Here is a 21,006-nt window from a genome sequence, read left to right as displayed (position 1 = left end):
CTGGAAGGCGGGATTAGAATACATTGGAGGAGGTGTTAGTTTATTTGGGGATTAGGACCTTGGAAGGACCGGTTAAAATTCTTAAGGGCGGGTTGCCCTTCGGGGACGAGGTAAGGATTCTTGGAGGCAGAGTTAGAAACTTTGGATGGGCGGTGTTTAAAAAAATCCTTAGGCAGCGGGATTAGGATCTTGGTAGGTGGGGACAGAGATTGGAGTCCCTGGGGTGGGGTCAGAATCTCCGGGGCGGGTTTAGGACACTTGGGGGCGGGGTTAGCATCGCCCCGGGCGCGGCTAAGGCGCCCAGATGGTCTGTGGGCGCCACCGAGTCCCTGGTTCCGGCGGGGACGCACCGCCGAGGCCTAGGGGCGAGTGGAAGGGGACGCGGACAGTCCAGCGCCAGAGGGCTCCCTCCCCTAAAGACGCACGGCACCGAAGCCCCTCGGAGCGCATCCCCAGCCTCCTCTTGAAAGTCAATCCATTTTCCCCTAGCTCTCGAGCGCCCCGGGACTCCGGGGGCTGCCGAGCTGGGGGGGCGCTCGAGCTGCGAGGATCCGGGCTGCCCGCCGGAAGAGGAGCGGGCGCCCAGGTGAGTGCTTCGGATCCGGGGGTCAGGGGACACCGGCCCTCTAACTCGGCCTGACGGTCGGGTCTTCGGGCTGCTGAGGGCACCCAGGGTGGTGAGCCGCGTAGGCTGGGGCGCAGCGGAAAGGGACCGTCGAGGGAGCGGCGGACAGGCGGCGGGATGCGGGGACCGACCCGCGGGGAAGGATGTCCGCATGAACAGCCGAATGGCCCGGCTGCAAACCTGGGAACGCGGAGGGTGACTTTCTGCCTGAGCCGCCACTTCCCTGGGCCATCCAGGTTCCTCTTCTTCAAGAGACAAAAAAAAAGGGGTGGGGGGGGGGGGAGCTTCAAGGAGCCCGAGAGGGGAAAAGCCCTTACGGTTCCTGATGGGGCTGGGTGACGGTCACAGTCACGGCGGCTTGGCAGCCATGGTGGGGAAGGGGACAGCTGGCCGTAGGCGTGACAGCGCGAGCCACACCCAGGCAAGGTTGCAGCTGGGTCGGTTCGCTCGCTGGGTTCCCTCCTCCTCCCAGCTGCGCCCTGATCCCCAGGCGGTCTAGGTCGGACCCTGAAACCTCCTGGACAGACTACAGGAGGATGCCTGGCCCCTCATTTTCCTCCTGTGAGACCTTGGACAAGTCACTCACTCTCCCTCTTTAAATTCCAATTGCCTCATCTGTCAAAGAGGGCTCTTAGGTCTGTCTTCCCAGACTGTGGTGAGAGAGAGTATATTGGAGGTCATGTGACTGAGTTTGGGTCTCCCAGGTGGCGCTAGTGGTAAAGAACCGCCTGCCAGTGCTGGAGATGTGAGACCTGGGTTTGCTCCCTGGATCAGGAAGATCCCTGGAGGAGGGTGGAGGAGGGCATGGCAACCCCCTCCAGTATTTTTGCCTGGAGAATCACATGGACAGAGGGGCCTGGCAGGCTATAGTCCACTGGGTTGCACAGAGCCGGACACAACTGAAGCGACTGAGCATGCACTCAAGTGACACTTTAGTGCAGTGGCTGAGTAAGGGGTTTTGGGTGGCCAACCTGCCTGTTGGACCTTGGACAGAGGATGTGGCCATTCTGTGCCTCCGTTTCCACAACTGTAGAATGGGGATATTTGAAATAATGGCTACTTCAGAGGATCTTTTTAAAAATGTATTTATTTATTTATTTGACCGCGCTGGGTCTTAGTTGCAGCATGTGGGATCTAGTTCCCTGACCAAGGATCAAACCCATGCCCCATGCATCGGGAGCTCAGAGTCTTAGCCATTGGACCACCAGGGAAGTCCCCATAGGGTTGCTTTGAAGATTAGATTGAGTTACTGACAGGTCTAACTGCTTATTGCCTAACAGGTCTAACTGCTTAATATCCATTAACAACTGTCATAGCTATTACACGGAGAAGGCAATGGCACCCCACTCCAGTACTCTTGCCTGGAAAATCCCATGGACAGAGGAGCCTGGAAGGCTGCAGTCCATGGGGTCGCTGAGGGTCGGACACGACTGAGCGACTTCACTTTCACTATAGCTATTACAGTCTAGCCTGGTGGTTCTCAAACTTAAACAGTACATAAGAATCACCTGGAAAGCTTGTTGAAACACAGATTTTTGGGTCTTGACCCCAGAGTTTGTGATTCAATAGATCTGGCACAGGACCTAAAGAATTTTTATTCCCAGATGATGCTGTTGCTGCTGGTTCAAGGGCCACACTTTGAGAACCACTTTGGCCAGCACAGAGAAAGGCCTCAAAAGATATCAGTTCTCATCATTGCTTTCTCTGCACTATCCTTTTTTTGGGGGGGAGGCGTTAAATACAGAAAAGTGAAGAGAGTAATATACTAAATATCCCAGGAACCCAGCACCCAGAATTAACAAATGTTTGCATTTTGTCACGTTTGTTTCAGATTTTTTGAAAAATAAAATTACTAAAAGTAACAGATAACATTGAAGCCTCCCTACCCGATATCCATCTTAGTTTTGTTTCTCTCCCTCTCCAGAGACAATCTCTATCATGAATTGTAGCTCTTCCTGTCTGTGCCTTTAAAAATGCATTACATATATATGTGGGTACATAAACAATACATAAAATTGTCTTTCGTGTTTTAAAGATCTACATAAATGCTGTCTAACTGTGAGATTCTGCGGCAGTTTCATTTTCCCTGCCTTGTTATCATTAAGTTGTCAGAATCTAGCCAGAATAAGATACAGAGCTCTACTTTATTCTAAGTGGAGGATTCCAGGAGGGTACCGTCCTGCCCTACTTCTCATTCCCCCCGATGTTGAACATTCAGGTTGATCCTGGGCTTCATGACAACAAACAGCACTGCTGGGGCCAGCCTGGACGTGTGGTCTTGGGCTCACGTACAGGTGTTTCTAGGGGGAAACACCGAGAGGCTGAGTGGCTCTCCCAAGGGGCAGCTTTTGTGTATGAGGAGGACTGAGGCGTGGAAATGTCACCCAGGGGGTCTGGGGCAGAGAAGAGACAAGAAAGAATCGGCTCTGCTGACCTTCCAGCTCCCTCTAGATCCAGGGCCCCTGTCACCTGTTCTCAGCTGCAGGAGGGCAAAGATTCTCCTCCGCCTTATTCACTGCGCCTGACATTTAGTATATGCTCCAACAATAGGAGCAGGCACCTTTTTTTGTTTTGTTTTGCTTTTCAGTTTTTTTGGTTTTCTTTTTGCCTCCCCTCACAGCTTGAGCAATCTTAGTCCCCCAGCCAGGTATTGAACCTGGGCCCTCAACAGTGAAAGCGCAGAGCCCTAATCAACGGATAGCCAGGAAATTCCCAGAAGCATGAATTCTTTAAAAAAATGTTTGGGTAGCAAATGTTTTAGTTTATTTTTATTGTCTTCTTTTCTGTGCACGTTTTATTTAACATAATTAATAAAATGCTACATATACAATTTTTATCCCACTTATTTGCTCAGTGTTACATTGCAAGCATTTTTCCATGTCATTAAAACATCCTCAAATTTTTAATGACTGAGTAATGGTCCACTGTTTGGAGACACTATAATTTGTTTTAACCATCCTAGCAAAGCACTTTTAGGTAGCTTGCAATTTTTAAAAAAATATTTTGATGTGGGCCATTTTAAAATTCTTTATTAAACTTGTTACACTATTGCTTCTGTTTTGTGTTTTGGTTTTTTTGGCAGCGAGGCATGTGGATCTTAGTTTCCCAAACCTGCACCCCCTGCATTGGAAAGTGAAGTTTTAACCACTATGAAGTCCACAGTCTTCAATTTCTAAAACTTTTTTTAGGTGAAATTCATATAACGTTATAAAATGAACCATTTTTAAGTGAACAATGCAGTGGGGCATTCAGTACGTTCACAGGTTGTGTGATCAGCACCTCTGTGTAGTTCTAAAACATTTTCTTCATCCCAGAAGGAAACGCCATGGTCAGTTATTCCCCTTCCTCCCACCCCTCAGCCCTTGGCAGCCACCAACCTGCATTTTGTATCAATGGATTAATGTATTCTAGATGTTTCATAAAAATGGAATTACATAATATGTGACCTTTTGTGACTGGCTTCTTTCAAGGTTCATCCACATTAAATACTAACACATTTAATTCCTTTTATGGCTGAATAGTATTTCATTGTATGTATATTCTATGATTTGTTTATCCACTCATCTGTAGATGGAAATTTAGGTTGTTTCCACCTTTTGACTATTGTGAATGGCAATGCTATGGGCATGCATGTACATGTATTTGAGCACCTGTTTTCAGTTCCCTTGGGTATATACTTAGGAGTAGAATTTCTGGGTCATATAGTAACTCCATGTTTAACTTTTGAAGAATCACCAAATTATATTCCACTACTTTACATTCCCACCAGCAATGTACAAGAGTTCCAGTTTCTCCACCCTGTGGTCAACACTTGCTATTTTCCTTATCAAAAATTATTATTAAAACCATCATTCATTAAGCATGAGTCTCAATCTCACCTCAACCAGGCTGCTCTCTGGGGGCCTCTTACCCCAGAGGGTGAGGAGAGAGTTGTCTGCATTTGGAGGACTGGTCAGGGCTTGAACTTTAAACTCTTTTAGAATGTAAGTCCCATGAGGGCACAGACATGTCTGTCTCCAAAACTACTGTATCTCTAACTCCTGGCACCTGAGACATAGTTCAGTTCAGTTCAGTCGCTCAGTCGTGTCCAACTCTTTGCAACCTCATGAATTGCAGCACACCAGGCCTCCCTGTCCATCACCAACCCCCAGAGTTTACCCAAACTCATGTCCATCGAGTCGGTGATGCCATCCAGCCATCTCATCCTCTGTCGTCCCCTTCTCCTCCTGCCCCCAATCCCTCCCAGCATCAGAGTCTTTTCCAGTGAGTCAACTCTTCGCATGAGGTGGCCAAAGTATTGGAGTTTCAGCCTCAGCATCAGTCCTTTCAATGAACACCCAGGACTGGTCTCCTTTAGGATGGACTGGTTGGATCTCCTTGCAGTCCAAGGGACTCTCAAGAGTCTTCTCCAGCACCACAGTTCAAAAGCATCAATTCTACAGCACTCAGCTTTCTTCACAGTCCAACTCTCACATCCATACATGACCACTGGAAAAACCATAGCCTTGACTAGACGGACCTTTGTTGGCAAAGTAATATCTCTGCTTTTCAATATGCTATCTAGGTTGGTCATAACTTTCCTTCCAAGGATTAAGTGTCTTTTAATTTCATGGCTGCAATCACCATCTGCAGTGATTTTGGAGCCCCCCAAAATAAAGTTGGACATTATTTCCACTGTTTCCCCATCTATTTCCCATGAAGTGATGGGACCAGATGCCATGATCTTCATTTTCTGAATGTTGAGCTTTAAGCCAACTTTTTCACTCTCCTTTTTCACTTTCATCAAGAGGCTTTTTAGTTCCTCTTCCCTTTCTGCCATAAGGGTGGTGTCATCTGCATATCTGAGGTTATTGATATTTCTCCCGGCAGTCTTGATTCCAGCTTGTGCTTCTTCCAGTCCAGCGTTTCTCATGATGTACTCTGCATATAAGTTAAATAAGCAGGGTGACAATATACAGCCTTGACGTACTCCTTTTCCTATTTGGAACCAGTCTGTTGTTCCATGTCCAGTTCTAACTGTTGCTTCCTGACCTGCATATAGGTCTCTCAAGAGGCAGGTCAGGCAGTCTGGCATTCCCATCTCTTTCAGAATTTTCCACAGTTTATTGTAATCCACACAGTCAAAGGCTTTGGCATAGTCAATAAAGCAGAAATAAATGTTTTTCTGGAACTTTCTTGCTTTTTTGATGATCCAGCAGATGTTGGCAATTTGATCTCTGGTTCCTCTGCCTTTCCTAAAACTTGAACATCTGGAAGTTCACAGTTCATGTATTGCTGAAGCCTGGCTTGGAAAATTTTGAGCATTACTTTACTAGCGTGTGAGATGAGTGCAATTGTGCAGTAGTTTGAGCATTCTTTGGCATTGCCTTTCTTTGGGATTGGAATGAAAACTGACTTTTTCCAGTCCTGTGGCCACTGCTGAGTTTTCCAAATTTGCTGGCATATTGAGTGCAGCACTTTCATAGCATCATCTTTCAGGATTTGAAATAGCTCAACTGGAATTCCATCACCTCCACTAGCTTTGTTCATAGTGATGCTTTCTAAGGCTCACTTGACTTCACATTCCAGGATGTCTGGCTCTAGGTGAGTGATCACACCATTGTGATTATCTGGGTCATGAAGATCTTTTTTGTTCAGTTATTCTGTGTATTCTTGCCATCTCTTCTTAATATCTTCTGCTTCTGTTAGGTCCATACCATTTCTGTCCTTTATTGAGCCCATCTTTGTATGAAGTGTTCCCTTGGTATCTCTGATTTTCTTGAAGAGATCTCTAGTCTTTCCCATTCTGTTGTTTTCCTCTATTTCTCTTCATTGATCACTGAGGAAGGCTTTCTTATCTCTTCTGGCTATTCTTTGGAACTCTGGATTCAAATGGGAATATCTTTCCTTTTCTCCTTTGCTTTTCGCTTCTCTTCTTTTCACAGCTATTTGTAAGGCCTCCCCAGACAGCCATTCTGCTTTTTTGCATTTCTTTTCCATGGGGATGGTCTTGATCCCTGTCTCCTGTACAATGTCATGAACCTCCGTCCATAGTTCATCAGGCACTCTATCAGATCTAGTCCCCTAAACCTATTTCTCACTTCCACTGTATAATCATAAGGGATTTGATTTAAGTCATACCTGAATGGTCTAGTGGTTTTCCCTACTTTCTTCAATTTAAGTCTGAATTTGGCAATAAGGAGTTCATGATCTGAGCCACAGTCAGCTCCTGGTCTTATTTTTCCTGACTGTATAGAGCTTCTCCATCTTTGGCTGCAAAGAATATAATCAATCTAATTTCGATGTTGACCATCTGGTGATGTCCACGTGTAGAGTCTTTTCTTGTGTTGTTGGAAGAGGGTGTTTGCTATGACCAGTGCGTTCTCTTGACAAAACTCTATTAGTCTTTGCCCTGCTTCATTCCGTATTCCAAGGCCAAATTTGCCTGTTATTCCAGGTGTTTCTTGACTTCCTACTTTTGCATTCCAGTAGGAATGAGACATAGTAGGGCCTCAAAAATACAGAATTGAGGGGTGTTGAACACTCTCTCCCCTCCTTTGCCTGAGATATTTCAGCAAATATGTGTGTTTCAGTTGGCCTCACACAATGCTGCTGCTAAGTCACTTCAGTCGTGTCCAAATCTGTGTGACCCCATAGATGGCAGCCCACCAGGCTCCCCCGTCCCTGGGATTCTCCAGGCAAGAACAGTGGAGTGGGTTGCCATTTCCTTCTCCAATGCGTGAAAGTGAAAAGTGAACGTGAAGTCGCTCAGATGTGTGTGACTTGTAACGACCCCATGGACTGCAGCCTACCAGGCTCCTCCATCCATTGGATTTTCCAGGCAAGAGTACTGGAATGGGGTGCCATTGCCTTCTCTGGCCTCACACAATGATTCTTCTTAAATATGCACTAATATTTAAAGTCAAGAGAGCTCATAGAAATGTGAATTTCTGTCTTTTCTTGAACCACTGAAAGAGCTGGGACTAGAACCTTGGTCTCCTGTGCTCTGCTGCTCTTCACTCATGTGGGTGATGCTGAGTGGGGTTGCCCTGTAGACTGCCCCCAAACTGTCCAGTTTGCAGCACCCTTGCCTGGACTACCTGCCCCATGTGGATAGCCCTGTGGGCCCCTATAGCTTATTTGAGTTTTCAAATCCAGTCCTAAAATCATGACAAGGCCTCCCTTTTTATAGAAAAGAAATGTCAGGCCCAGAGAGGGTAAGTAACTTTCCCAGAGTTACAGAGTAAGTTAATGGTACAATCTCTTAGCCTGTCTTTCTAAGCCACCCCCACTGCAGCGCTTTGATACCCCATGCCATTTCTCCAGTTTCCTCCACCCCAGGACTGGGAGTTTTAGTGTGTAATTCCAGAGGCATGGGTAATGACAGAGAAGAAACCCTTGCTTGAATGTAAAATGTGTCCTGTTCTTGGCCAGTGGCTGTGGCCACACAGGCTGCACCCTCTGGGTGGCCCTGCCCTGCACTGGGCCTTGTGACAGTCCTCATCCTGAACTACGACACCTACCTGAGCTCCCACCATCACCATGAAATCCTTTGGTCCAGGAGACTTAGGTGCAGCCAAAAGAATAGAAGACCCTCCCTCTACTCTGCCAGAGAAATGAAGAACCATAGACAGAGCACTGGAGAAGAAAATGGCCACCCACTCCAGTATTCTTGCCTGGAGAATCCTATGGACAGAGGATCCTGGTGGGCTACGGTCGTATAGCGTTGCAAAGAGTCAGTCATGACCAAAGCTACTCAGCACACATGCATGCAGACAGAGCATGGGAGGCCTGAGTGTGAGTGCCAACATTGCTTCATACAAGTTGTGACGCACCAAATTCTTTCACTCCCTGAGTCTCAATTTCCTCATCTAAAAAATGAGGATAAGATGACTACTGCCTCACAATTTGTGCAAAACAGTATTCCTTTTATGTTAACACACACAAAAAAGTGATACTCCATATTTTCTATGAGTGTATATGTGTCAGTCTGAGTTTCCCCAGAAGCGGACCCTAGAAGACATGTCAAATGTCTATTTAGTTTATTTGGGATTCGATCCCAGAAAACCCTGTAGGAGAGTGGGGAAGCAAGACAGAGAAGAGAAGTGAAAGTGAAAGTCGTCAGTCCTGTTCCACTCTTTGCAACCCCATGTATACAGTTCATGGAATTCTCCAGGCCAGAATACTGGAGTGGGTAGCCTTTCCCTTCTCCAGGAGATCTTCCCAACCCAGGGATCGAACCCAGGTCAGCAGACAATAAAGATGTGATCAAGTCTATCCCATTGTCGGCACCTGGAGCTTAGTTCTACTGGGAGTGCTGGGAGCCGCTAAGCCAGCTCAAAAGGCAGAGGAACTGGGATACTTATCTGCCTGATCCTGTCAGTCACAGCTGATGGGGATGAGATTGGCTCCCGAGGGCTGACAATCCTCTAGCACTTCCACTTACCAGGCTCGTGGGCAGAGGAGGCGCCAAGGACTACAGAGAAATCTCCTAGATGAAGAGATGCAGGTCCTGGCAGTTGGACGTCCAGCGAGTGTTCAGAAGGGTGAACAGCTGGCCAAGGGGCGGGGCACTGACATATCTGCTTTAATATAATATGCAAATGTACAAGAAGAGGCTACCTGGGAGGGGGTGGTGAATGGAGGGGTGGCCATGGAGGGCCTGGAAAGGGTATCTTACTGGCCTTATTCCAAATGTGCCTTAGATTTAGCTTTATTGTTTTCATTTTTAACAAGGACAATGTAGTGTTTTACTAGGTGATGAAAGGTAATTTTAAAAACAAAAATGCATACCCTCCAAAACAGAAAAGAACTGGCTCTGTCAACAATAAAAAAGAAAGTGTAAAAGGGTCAGAGCACACGATGGAAACTTTGAAGTTTCCACTTGAGGGGGTCAGATTTAGGGGCAGCTGACCTTGGAGCACGGTGGGAGGTTGAAGTGAAAAAATTGTCCCTTGGGCGAACTGGCCACCACGTCCTTTTGGAAGGGGGTCACCTTCATTCAGCTCCAATCAAGGAAAGACTGTTCATCTCCAAGCAAAGATAAACAAACATGGACAGTCCTTCTCAGTTTAAACACACATTTGTGACTATTGTTTAAAAGGAGAAATCTAGGGCACCCTGGCAGCTAAAGGCATTTCATTCAGTTAGTCAGGTCCTTGGAGAAGGTGACTCTCAGAAACTGATTAGAGGGAATGCCTGTAGAAGCAGCTAGGAGAGGTTACGAGAGGCATCAGATAAGATAGTAAGGCACTGTTGTTCAGTCACTCGGTCGTGTCTGACTCTTTGTGACCCCATGGACTGCAGCACGCCAGGCCTCCCTGTCCTTCACTATCACCTGGAGCTTGCTCAAAGTCATGTCCATTGAGTCGGTGATGCCATCCAACCATCTCATCCTCTGTTGTCCCCTTCTCCTTTTGCCTTCAATCTTTCCCAGCATCAGGGTCTTTTCCAATGAGTCAGTTCTTCACATCAGGTGGCCAAAGTATTGGAGCTTCAGCTTCAGCATCAGTCCTTCCAATGAATATTCAGTATTGATTTTCTTTAGGATTGACTGGTTTGATCTCCTTGCTGTCCAAGGGATTCTCAGGAGTCTTCTCCAATGGGGCTTGCCTTCTTTATGGTCCAGCTCTCACATCCATACATGAATACCTAGCAAGGCATGTCTGACTCCAAATGAAAGGAGAGAGGAAGGAAGGGAAGAAGCAAGGAAAGGAAGGTAGAAATGTCTTAAACTGCAGGGCAGTTCTAAGGAAGGTTGGCAAGGCTGCCAAGGAGGTTCCATCAGAGGTCCCCCTGGCATGGTCCTGCCTTGGTACGTCTGCCACTCTCAGTCACTGGGTGGGAGCAGCCCAAGGAAACAGTGATGTTCTTCACAGCATGACAGCTGCGGCCACTGGTCAATTCTGCTCTCTGCCTTTGGAAATCTGAGAGGCTCATCCTTGTGGTCATCATATTAGGTGGTGGCTAAAGCCATGAAGAATATAGCTGGGAAGGGGCCAGAAAGTGATAGGAGTTGGGGACAGTGCTTCTGTCTTAGCCAGGGTGATAAGAGAAGCCCCTGCTGAGAAAGTGAGATCTGCAAGAAGACCTGGGTGAAGAGAAAGAGGCTTTCTGGGTGATGAATGTTCCAGAAAGCAGCCTGTGCAATGGCCCTGAGGTAGAAACATGGTTGGTGAGTTGAGGAATAGCAAGAGGCTAGTGTGGCTGAAGTGAAAAAATCAAGGGAGGGCTGGAGGAGACAGGACTGTGAGGTTGAGGGGACTCCAGGTCATGGAGCCTTGCCAGCCTTGCCAGAGGGGACTTGGACTCTTACTCCAAGTGAGATGGCAGCCCTGGGATATTTTGAGCAAAGGAGGGATGTGATCTGACTTATATTTTAAAAAGCTCACTTATCTGTAAGAAGCAGAAAGGGCATTCAAACCCAGCTTTTTCTGGTTTCAAGTGTTAGTTGCTCAGTCATGTCCAACTCTTTGCAATCCCATGAACTGTAGCCCACCAGGCTCCTCTCTCCATGGAATTCTCCAGGCAAAAGTACTGGAGTGAGTTTCCATGCCCTCCTCCAGAGGATCCTCTGGACCCTATATTTTTCCAAACTTCCCTGCCCTCTGCCTACCTTAAAGATAGAAGTATTCTAAGGAGGCTTACAAGTGCCCTTGAGTTCTGGAGTTGATCAGGTGACCCAGAGGTAACATTGAACATGCTAAAAATTTACTACTTGTTTGGAGCAAGTGGTTGGAACACATACATCTCAGAGTCAACCTTCTGGCTGAGTCAGGCAAATGACCAAAGACCTGACTTCCTCTTTCCTATGTTGCTCGGTCACTTGCTGTTGTGTAAACCAGGGCATGACACCCACTCCCTCTGGGTATTTGCAAAATCAAAGTTTTGAGCTCTTGATCAGAAAGAAGCTGACAGTTGGAAAAGGGAAGAGATGGAGAGTCAGAGGTGACCCCTAAATGTCCATCATCGATAGCAGTCACTTGGAGGTTTGGCTGGTTCATTCAGAAGAGTCAAGGAATCCAAAGAGAGGGAGCTATGTGTTCCTGAAAACTCTTCAGGGACTTGGTCCCTGACAGTGGAAGGTTTGTCCCCTGCCTCCATGGCTGAGCTATTCTGAGAAGGGAAAGTTCCTCTAAATGGATAATCTTGAGCCCTGGGCCCCTGGTGATCTGCTTTCCTAAACTTCCTGTTTGGGTTACTCATCCCCTCTCCTCCCACTTTCCCTGCTGTAGCCTCTGAGCCTGACCCAGTGGAGAATGGGAGGCAGGAGAGCTGGGTTCTTGCTCTACCTGCCACTGACCACCTAGAAATCCTCTCTGCTGTGGGCCTCCATTTCCCCATCTGACAGATGGGTTCAGGTATACGGACAGCCTAATCCATGTCAGGCCCTTTCTAGGCATGGCTTCAGTGCCACCAGCTCCATACTCCACACACCCCCCCACCCACTCTAATGGGTCTGGTACCCGCTTTACTTTCTTCTATCAAAACTTCCTATTTAGGCAATCTTTGCCGTAAGCCATTTACACCTGAGTATGAATTGCAATCCTTTGTAAGAATTTCCTTTGCACTCAGCAGGGCTCTTTGAGGTTCAAAGGCACAGAAATCCAACTCAGACTGGCTCAAGTAGAAAAAGAAGGATATTGGAAAGTCCATGAGCATATCTGCTTTATGCAGAGTTGAAGAATCTGTATTTCTTCATTACTAGGCTCTGCTTTGCAACACCCATTTTCCAGCCAAATGGGTGATTCTCATTGGCCAGAACTGAGTCACATGCCCACCTCTGCTTCTATTACTGCAAGTCTGATTGGCCAGACTTCGTCGCAGACCCATCCCTACAGCCAGAGGTTGAAGTCAGCTCTGCCACAGTCCAGGAATTGAGAATGGGAGAGGGGTAGTTCCCCCCAAAAAATCGAGGAGATATTGTCAGAAGGAGGAGGAGCAGCTGCTACACAAGAAAGGACTATAGCTGTCCCCTTCGGAGAATTAATCACCCGACATCTCATCTCATAGTTGGGGAAACTGAGGCCCAGAGAAAGGGCCTTGCCTAAGGTCACACAGTGAGTTTGTGGCAGAGGTGGAACTAAATTCCAGGGCTCCTTGCCTCCAGCCCTCAGAAGCCACTGCTTGAGCCTAAAAGCTCCTAGTGAACCACCTCCCGCCCACTCCACAGGCTGCTCAGGCAGTGTTCTGAGAGTTCAGGAGGAGTCTCTGAGGCCTCTGTGGCCAGCACGGTGACCATGGGAAGCAGACAGGCCAAGCAAGCTGAACTTTCTTGTTTCCCTTCCACGCAGTGCCTACAGAAACCAAGGGGACAGGGAGCTGGTTTCAGGTTCCAGGTTCCAGGGGTTTCAGCAGTGAGTTGAGGAAGTGTCTTTGCTGGGGATCAGCTGTTCTAAGTTAATGTGGGGCCAGGCAAGCCACTTCTGCTCTCAGAGCCTGGTTTTGAGTCAAATTAGACAAGAAACATGTGTTTTCAGAAATTTCAAAGAGCCTTTCAAATCCCTGTCCCACAGGACCTCAGGCCAAGCCTGAGAAACAAGTGCCTCCTATTATAAAGGGGCGGGGGTGGGGGTGGGGGTGGTGGCGAGAATGAGGCTCAGAGAGGGCAAGAGCCTTACTCAAGGTCACACAGCAGTCAGTGGAAGAACTGGGATCCAAAGCCAAGTATTCAGACTCCAAGCTTGGCCTTCCTTCCACTATACATTGGTGGGTCTCAAATTTCAGTGTGATAAGACTCTCCTAAAGATTTGTGTGAAATGCAGATTCTATGCCTTCATCCCCAGAAACCCTAGTTCATTCAATTCAGAGTGTTGCCTGGAATAGTCAAGAGTCAGTGAGGACTCTTTGGGTACAAGTGGCAGAAATCCAACTCAAACTGCCTTAGGCAAAATTGAGAATTTACTTGCTCGCGAATTAGAAAAATTCCGAGGTTGAAAAGTTTTAGGCATAGCTGGATCCAGGTGTTTAAACATGTCTTCAGGAATCACTTTGTCCCCATTGCTCAGCTCTGCTGTCCTCTGTGATGGCTTCCCTCTAAGGCAGTCCCTCCCTTCATGATGTCAGAATGGCTCCCAAGAGCTCCAGTTTTCTACATTCACACCTACATCATCTATACTCAAATCTACACCTACGTCTACATCCATTTTCATATCCATGGCCACATACATCCACATCTATACCTACATCTATACCTATGTCCACATCAACAGCTATGTCCACATTCACACCCACATCTACAACAATGCTTATAGAAAAAGAGTACCTTTTCCCTAATTTTCCCAGCAAAACCCCAGGGCAGACTGCCTCAGATAGAATCACATACATACCTATAACTGAACCAACCACCGTTGGTTGTCAGGAAGACATGGAATTCCCTAATGGGCTGATCCTGTATCAAGTTGTCAATCCCTCAAGACAAGGGAGGGGTTAGCCCCCAGAAGCCCCACTGAAGGCTGGGTTCCTAAGGAATATCCAGGCACGGTTATCAGAAAAGGGATGGATGCTGAGGAAGCATGGAGAAGGCAATGGCAACCCACTCCAGTACTCTTGCCTGGAAAACCCATGGATGGAGGAGCCTGGTAGGCTGCAGTCAGTCCATGGGGTCGCTAAGAGTCAGACACGGCTGAGTGGCTTCACTTTCACTTTTCACTTTCATGCATTGGAGAAGGAAATGACAACCCACTCCAATGTTCTTGCCTGGAGAATCCCAGGGACGGGGGAGCCTGGTGGGCTGCCGTCTATGGGGTCGCACAGAGTCGGACACGACTGAAGCGACTTGGCAGCAGCGGCAGCAGCTGAGGAAGCAAGAGCAAAAAATATTCACCATGCCCAGTTCTCAACTAGAATAATCACACGAATCACCTGGGCCTCCTAAAAACGTACATTCTGATTTGGGAGGTGGGGCCTGAGGTTCCTCATTTCCAACAGCTCAAATATGATGATGCTGCTGGTTTCCATGCTCCAAGTAGCCAGGCACTCTGTTACATTTCTAACTCACTTCGAGTCACTCTGTGGTCTCCATCCTGCAGAGAGGCCCTGGGTTATATAAACTTCTTCCCTCGCCCTCTCCCTACCTCATCCCATGGTTCCGAAACCCAGCCAAACACCAGCATCATCTATTTGGGAAAAAGTGAAAGTCGCTCAGTCCTGTCCGACTCTTTGTGGCCCCATGGACCATACAGCCCATGGAATGAATTCTCCAGGCCAGAATTCCTGGAGTGGGTAGCCTATCCCTTCTCCAGCAGATCCTCCTGACCCAGGAATCGAACTGGGATCTCCTGCATTGCAGGCGGATTCTTTACTAACGGAGCTATCAGGGAAGCCCATTTGGGAAGCCCATTTGGGAACCACTTGTCAATATATAGGGGTTTCCCTTGTGGTTCAGGTGGTAAAGAATCTGCCTCCAATACGGGGACCCAGGCTTCTGATTCAATCATCCTTCCTTTCAAATAGTGCAACAGAACCCTTTTTGAGTCTTGAAGTGCTCTGTATATGGTTTACTATCATAAACTCCCTCAAATTCCCTTTGAAAGATGGTGCTTTTATGAAACATTCTTGAATTTCCCCAAATCTTTATTGAAATCCCTCCCTCTCTTCAAAATTCGATTTATTATTCTGCTGCTCAGTTATTATACACAGGTTGTTTTTACTATGAACAATGTAACATATATGTTAGTGGAAGAACCTGGATATATATTAGATTCACAAAATGGCTTGATATTATATATGTCTTGCAGGTTGTTTTTCTCACTCAACAGGTATTTTAGAAGTCTTTGCATGTTTCTGACTGTCTTTGCCAATACCTAACAGCTCCTTGGGAATGTAATTCTGTGTGCCCAGTCTTTGCATCCCAGCTGGAGCAGGAGCCAGGTCCAGAGGCCTTTACCTTGGACTGACTACAGAAAGCATGGGCTTTGGGCACACATTTGCTCACTGACCATGTGTTACACTCCTACTGTGTGCCGGCAAGGTGCTGAGCTGAGCACCAAGGAACACAGACATGAGCAGGACCAGTCTCTGGGGTGCTGCTGTGATGGCAATGTTCTGTATCTGCACTGCTGAGTAGAGTAGCTTCAGCCACAGACAGGTCTCTCGCTCTCTTTTTAATATTATTTCTTTGGTCGGGTCTTAGTTGCAGCATGCAGGATCTTAGTGGTAGCATGCGGGGATCTTCAGCTGTGGCATGTGGGATCTAGTTCCCTGGCCAGGTTCCAACCCAGGCCCCCGTGCATTAGAAGCACAGTGTCTTAGCCACTGTGGACCTGGACCACAGGGAAGTCCTCACAGACAGCTCTTGAGCACATGAAACATGGCAAGTCCTAGCTGAGATGGGCTGGACATGTAACACACACACTGAGATATAAGGACTCAACATTTAAAAAAAAAGAATATAAAGTATCTCATTGATCATTTTATGTTGATCACATTAATAACAATGTTGACATATTGGGGAAAGTAAATACATCTGAAAATTAATTCCCTTGTTTCTTTTTACTTTGAAAAAACACGGCTATGGAAAATTTTAAATTATATACGTGGCTCACATTACATTGCTGTGTCTAGTGGTCATGAAAATGAGCATTTCAGAGGCCACTCTAGGCCAAGCAGCGGCGTGGTTCTCTTGGTTTAGGGGGAAATCATGTTTTATGCAAATTTGACTCTTGCCCATATACCACTTAAAAAAAATACTTCATTGTGCAAAAGCTGAACTAACAGGAATTCCCTATTTTAAGAAGTTAACTTCTCAAGTGTTATGAGATCTCTAAACTTGAGAGCCAAAGGACGTGCAAACAGTATTCTCCCAGGGCAGGGCTACGTCTGCCAGTAAATGGAAATGATACGATTAGCACTTCCGTAGAACTTAACTGCGTGGCAGACGCCTTCAGACTTCTCAACTCACTCTGTGCTCACCACCACCCTGGATCATGTGTTTATGTGTTAGGAGACCTACCCCTCAAGACCCTGTGGCCACGTTGAATATGTAAATTGATGATGAATACCAAATACATGCTCAGAGAGGTGGAGAGAGCTGCCCTACCTCCCACAGACATCCTCTTCCCAGATCACCCTTAACTTAATCAAAATATATAGGAATATGATTTTCTGTCATATAAAACCTCACAATAAGTGTTTTATTTCCCACAACTGTAATACATATTTATCACAAGCCAGAGAGGTGTTGGTTTTCATTTTCAGTTCATATGAGTATGTTATAAAACAGTAATTAATTGCAATAAATTTTCAAATTAATGATCCAGCACTCCAGAAGTTTGGATCAGTTACTTACTTTATTCACAAAAGGAGAATGAAGCAGAAATCACTTAAGTCTTGAGGTGGTAAACTGTTCCCAATTCCCACCAGGATAGACAGAAATATCCTTGTAAATGAAAAGAATCTTTTTAAAAAAGTAAGTAAATAACTCCCATAAACCTAGGAGTTTGGGTTTTTTTCTTAAGCCACAAACACATGTTCATTTTAACAAGATAAGTATAACTGCTTTAGAAGAAAATTGCAATTGTGCAGAGATGAGGAACACAATTACTTCCTTGTGTGACTTCTCAGCAAACATGTGCACATTTTGAGAAAAGAATAAAACGTTTCCACCACTTGAACGATGAAGTTTTGACTCTGATGGATCAGTGTGTTTTCTTTAAATTTTATTAATCCATCAGCGAAGTCTGTCAGCTCTACCTCCAAAATATGTAAGTTGATAATGCAGGGGATACCAAAATGTCCCCTGACCCTTTCTGCTGCTTACCCCCTCAGTAACTACCACCCCAGGCCAGGCCACCATCAAGCATCTTGAGCCTGGACTTCTGACCTATTCTCTAAAGGCCATATTCCACCGAGCAGCTGAATAGCTGACAGGGTTAAAGTGTAGATTGAATCCTGTCATCCTTCTACATGAAACTTGCCCTGGTTTCCCATCAGCCTTAGAATGCAATCCAGATTCCTCACCAGTGTAAAGATGGGGCAGCCTCGTCATATACTACCTGCTCCCTCCTGCCTGTGAACCCCAGCCACACCGGCCTCCTTTCAGTACCTGATTCTCTTCAAGCACATTCCAGCCTCAGGGCCTCTGCACTCACTGTTTGCACTCACCTTTTCCTCACTCGCTCGGAACACTGTTCCCTCAGAGTGTTACATAACTGACTGCTTTGTGTCAGTTGGGCCTGAGGTCCAGCATCTCCTCCTGAGAGAGGCCTTCGCCAACCACCCTGTCTAGAGAGGCCCCGCGCGCTTGTTCCCTATCAACATCCTCTTTGAGCATCCTCCATGTTTCACTAGCTAAATTTATCCTGTTAATTATTTGTTACCTGATCTTTATCTGTGTCTCCCATCCACCTCCAGGGTGAGCTCCAACAGGGCCGTGACCTTGCTTGTCTTAGTCATGATTTAGCAAAGTGCTCAGTAGGGAATTTCCTGGTGGTTTGATCCCATGCCTCCACTGCAGCGGGGATGGGTTCAATCCCTGACTGGGGAACTAAGATCCCACATGCCATGTGGTGAGGCCAAAATAAATACATAACTAAAAATTTAAAGAAAGAAAAGTGCTCAGTAAATGTTTGCCCAGTAAATGAATGAACGAATGAATGACCAAATAAGTCCATGAGAGAAAGAAGGGAAGGAAGAAAAAGAGGGAGGGAGGGAAGAAGGAAGGAAGCTTTAGAAGGCAATTATAAAGTTATGTGAGGGGTCTGGTGGCTTGACTGTTTGAGCCACATTATGTGCCCTGATCTCTATCATTTAATATAAAATATTAACTTATTATATAATGAAAGTATAGTCTTACTGTTTGCTCAGAGCCTGACTCTAGACTATTTCCCCACCCACGTACTTTCTCATCCTCCCAACACCCTGAGAGTAGGCTGTATTATTATCCCCATTTCGCTGATGAGGAACCGAGACTAGGGAGCAGGGGGAGTGATAAGTGAGCAGTTAGTGTGGGGGCAGGGGGGAGGGACCAAGTATCAGCTCAGGCTTTCTGACCCCAGAGTGTGTTGAATTTCAATGATCATCACGATTTATTCTCTCAATAAACTTCCCATCGCCAGGGTCCTTGGTAGCGTGACTTTGACAACTTGTCAGCTCTGTGTGGGTGCGTGGCAGATGTGGATATGGGGAAGCCCAGAGATGACAAGGGCAGAGTGAGCTCTGTACGGTGAGGGTGAGGTAGGGGGGCTGACACAGGGACAGGAGCCAGCCTGGCAACAGGGGGTCTCAAGCCCAGCATCAAAGACTCCCCCTTTCAGGGATCAGAGCAAGCTGGGCTCATCTCCCTTCTCTCTACCACAGGATGGGATGCGTGAAGTCCAAGTTCCTCCGGAATGGAGGCAAGGTCTCAAAAACCGAGCCCAACACCAACCCACACAGCCCCTTGTACGTGCCGGATCCCACGTCCTCGGGCAAGCGGGTGAGTGGGGGAAGAAAGGGGACGCTGGCGGCTGTCCGGGGCTGCCCCACGCTGCCCCAAACTACTCTCACCATTCCCTGTTATCCCAAGGGTGAGCAGGGTGAGTCTGGGGTGAAATGCAGCTGACCAGTCACCAGCAGCACCCTGACTCCCCAGGATACACGCCTTGGCCCCTCAGCCTGGGTGACCAGGTCCCAGGGGCATAGCCAGCCATCCCACCGGGCCAGTACCATAATCAGTGCTGAAGGTAGTGAATGAGCAGCTTAGTCACAACAGCAGTTGAAGAAATGACGGTACTGATGACAGACAGCATCAGTATCATGGCGATAGCGGTAATAACAATGGTAGTAGTAAGAGTAACAACAATACTGGTGGGAATATAATAGCAATGGAGGTAGGAATTCCAGCACAGAGTCTCTGAGAGAAGTGGTAATACTAGCAGAGGTATCTGCTCACCTCTGTTACACTTACACAGAGCTTACGATGAGCCAAGTACCATCCTAAGTGCATGATGGTTATTAACACCTTTAATCTGCACAATAGTGCTCTTGTGGGCCACAGCTTGTTTTATACCCATTTTAGAGATGAGACGCAGACATTAAATGACTTGCTGAGCGCTACATGGTTAGTAGGGATTCAAACTCAGTACATGTTCCAGTGTCCCAGTGGCAGGAACAAAGTAACAGAGGCAGCGCCAGCTGCTGGTGACAGGAGCAGTAGTCATGCGGCATTAGTGGGGGCCTGGGGGCGGTAGTCGCCACAGAAGTCACCCTGCTAGTCATGGTAGTTGTGATGGTTCGAAGAGCAAGAACAATAGTCATAGTGGTGGTTACAGTCATAGTGCTAGTAATAGGGCTGACAGTACTGTTACTGCTGTTAAGAGCAGCAGTAACAGTTGTAACAAGCATTGTTGTTCTTTGGAAATCTTCTGTGGTCTGGGCACTGGAGTGAGCTGTTTCTACACCATTCAGTTCAGTTCAGTTCAGTTCAGTCGCTCAGTCATGTCCAAGTCGTTGCGACCCCATGAATCGCAGAACGCCAGACCTGCCTGTCCATCACCAACTCCCAGAGTTCACTCAAACTCATGTCCATCGAGTCAGTGATGCCATCCAGCTATCTCATCCTCTGTCGTCCCCTTCTCTTCCTGCCCCCAAATCCCTCCCAGCATCAGAGTCCTTTCCAATGAGTCAACTCTTTGCATGAGGTGGCCATTAATTCTCACCAAAAGCTGTGAGGCTGGAGTTAATGCTTCTTATGGCCAGGGTGACAGAGGCTCAAAGTTAAAAGGCTCCCTGGGCTCATAGTGCTGGGAGGCAGCAGAGCTGGGTCATTCTAAACTCAGCGCTGGGGTTCTCTCTCCTTTGGGTTCCTTTCGTCCATCCCCTTATCTGAAGCTATCCCAGCAAGCACTGCCTCCAGAGACAGGGGTACACTTCTTCCTGGTGCTCTTTAGAAAGTTCTTCCTCGTGTTGAAGGGAGGCCTATTACCCCATAACCCTTACTCCTGGATCCTATACCTCCTCTCTCAGTCCTGCCCCAAACACATCCACTACCTTTACCCCATGAGAGCTTGTAGAGATGGAAGGCGAAGATCTCATCCCAATCCACCCTTTCCTTCCAAATCATTTTTCACACAACATGGGTTCCTGGTCTCTCTTCACCTGCTTGCCCTTCTCCAGGCATGATGCCTAGAACAGGACTAATTCTAGAAATGGGAGAAGAGTGAAATAGGCACCTCCCATCTTCTGACACTTGACCTCCATTAATACAGCCTGAGTTTAGAAGAACTTCCCACACTGGTGATGTCCTGAGGTGACATCCTAAACCCTAAGTCACTCTCAGGTCAGCTTCTCTCCTAACTTGCGTGGCCTGGGGCCCTTTCTGTGGCCAGGGCTCCAGAGTCTCAGGTTCTCTGAGGCCCTCTGACTTGTCCGTAGTGGGAAGTAGAGGTTTTCTCCCATCAGTTTTTGCCCGTTCTCTCTGAACA

At 47.1% G+C, this 21,006-nt stretch overlaps 1 protein-coding gene across 1 annotated transcript in view; it reads left to right on the top strand.

Moving 5' to 3' along the window:
- Window positions 1-287: 287 nt before the first annotated feature.
- The window catches only part of HCK (HCK proto-oncogene, Src family tyrosine kinase), a 45,460-nt gene continuing 24,741 nt past the window's right edge, over window positions 288-21,006 (top strand). The window contains exons 1-2 of the mRNA XM_027558841.1: window positions 288-586; window positions 18,902-19,019. Of these exons, the coding sequence (XP_027414642.1) occupies window positions 18,903-19,019 (117 nt within the window). The 5' untranslated portion in view covers window positions 288-586; window position 18,902. The remainder of the gene's footprint in view (window positions 587-18,901; window positions 19,020-21,006) is intronic.

Source organism: Bos indicus x Bos taurus, chromosome 13 (genome assembly GCF_003369695.1).
Source record: "Bos indicus x Bos taurus breed Angus x Brahman F1 hybrid chromosome 13, Bos_hybrid_MaternalHap_v2.0, whole genome shotgun sequence".
NCBI lineage: Eukaryota > Metazoa > Chordata > Mammalia > Artiodactyla > Bovidae > Bos > Bos indicus x Bos taurus.
Note: the sequence above shows the minus strand (reverse complement) of the source record. Positions and strands in the feature narration are given on the sequence as shown.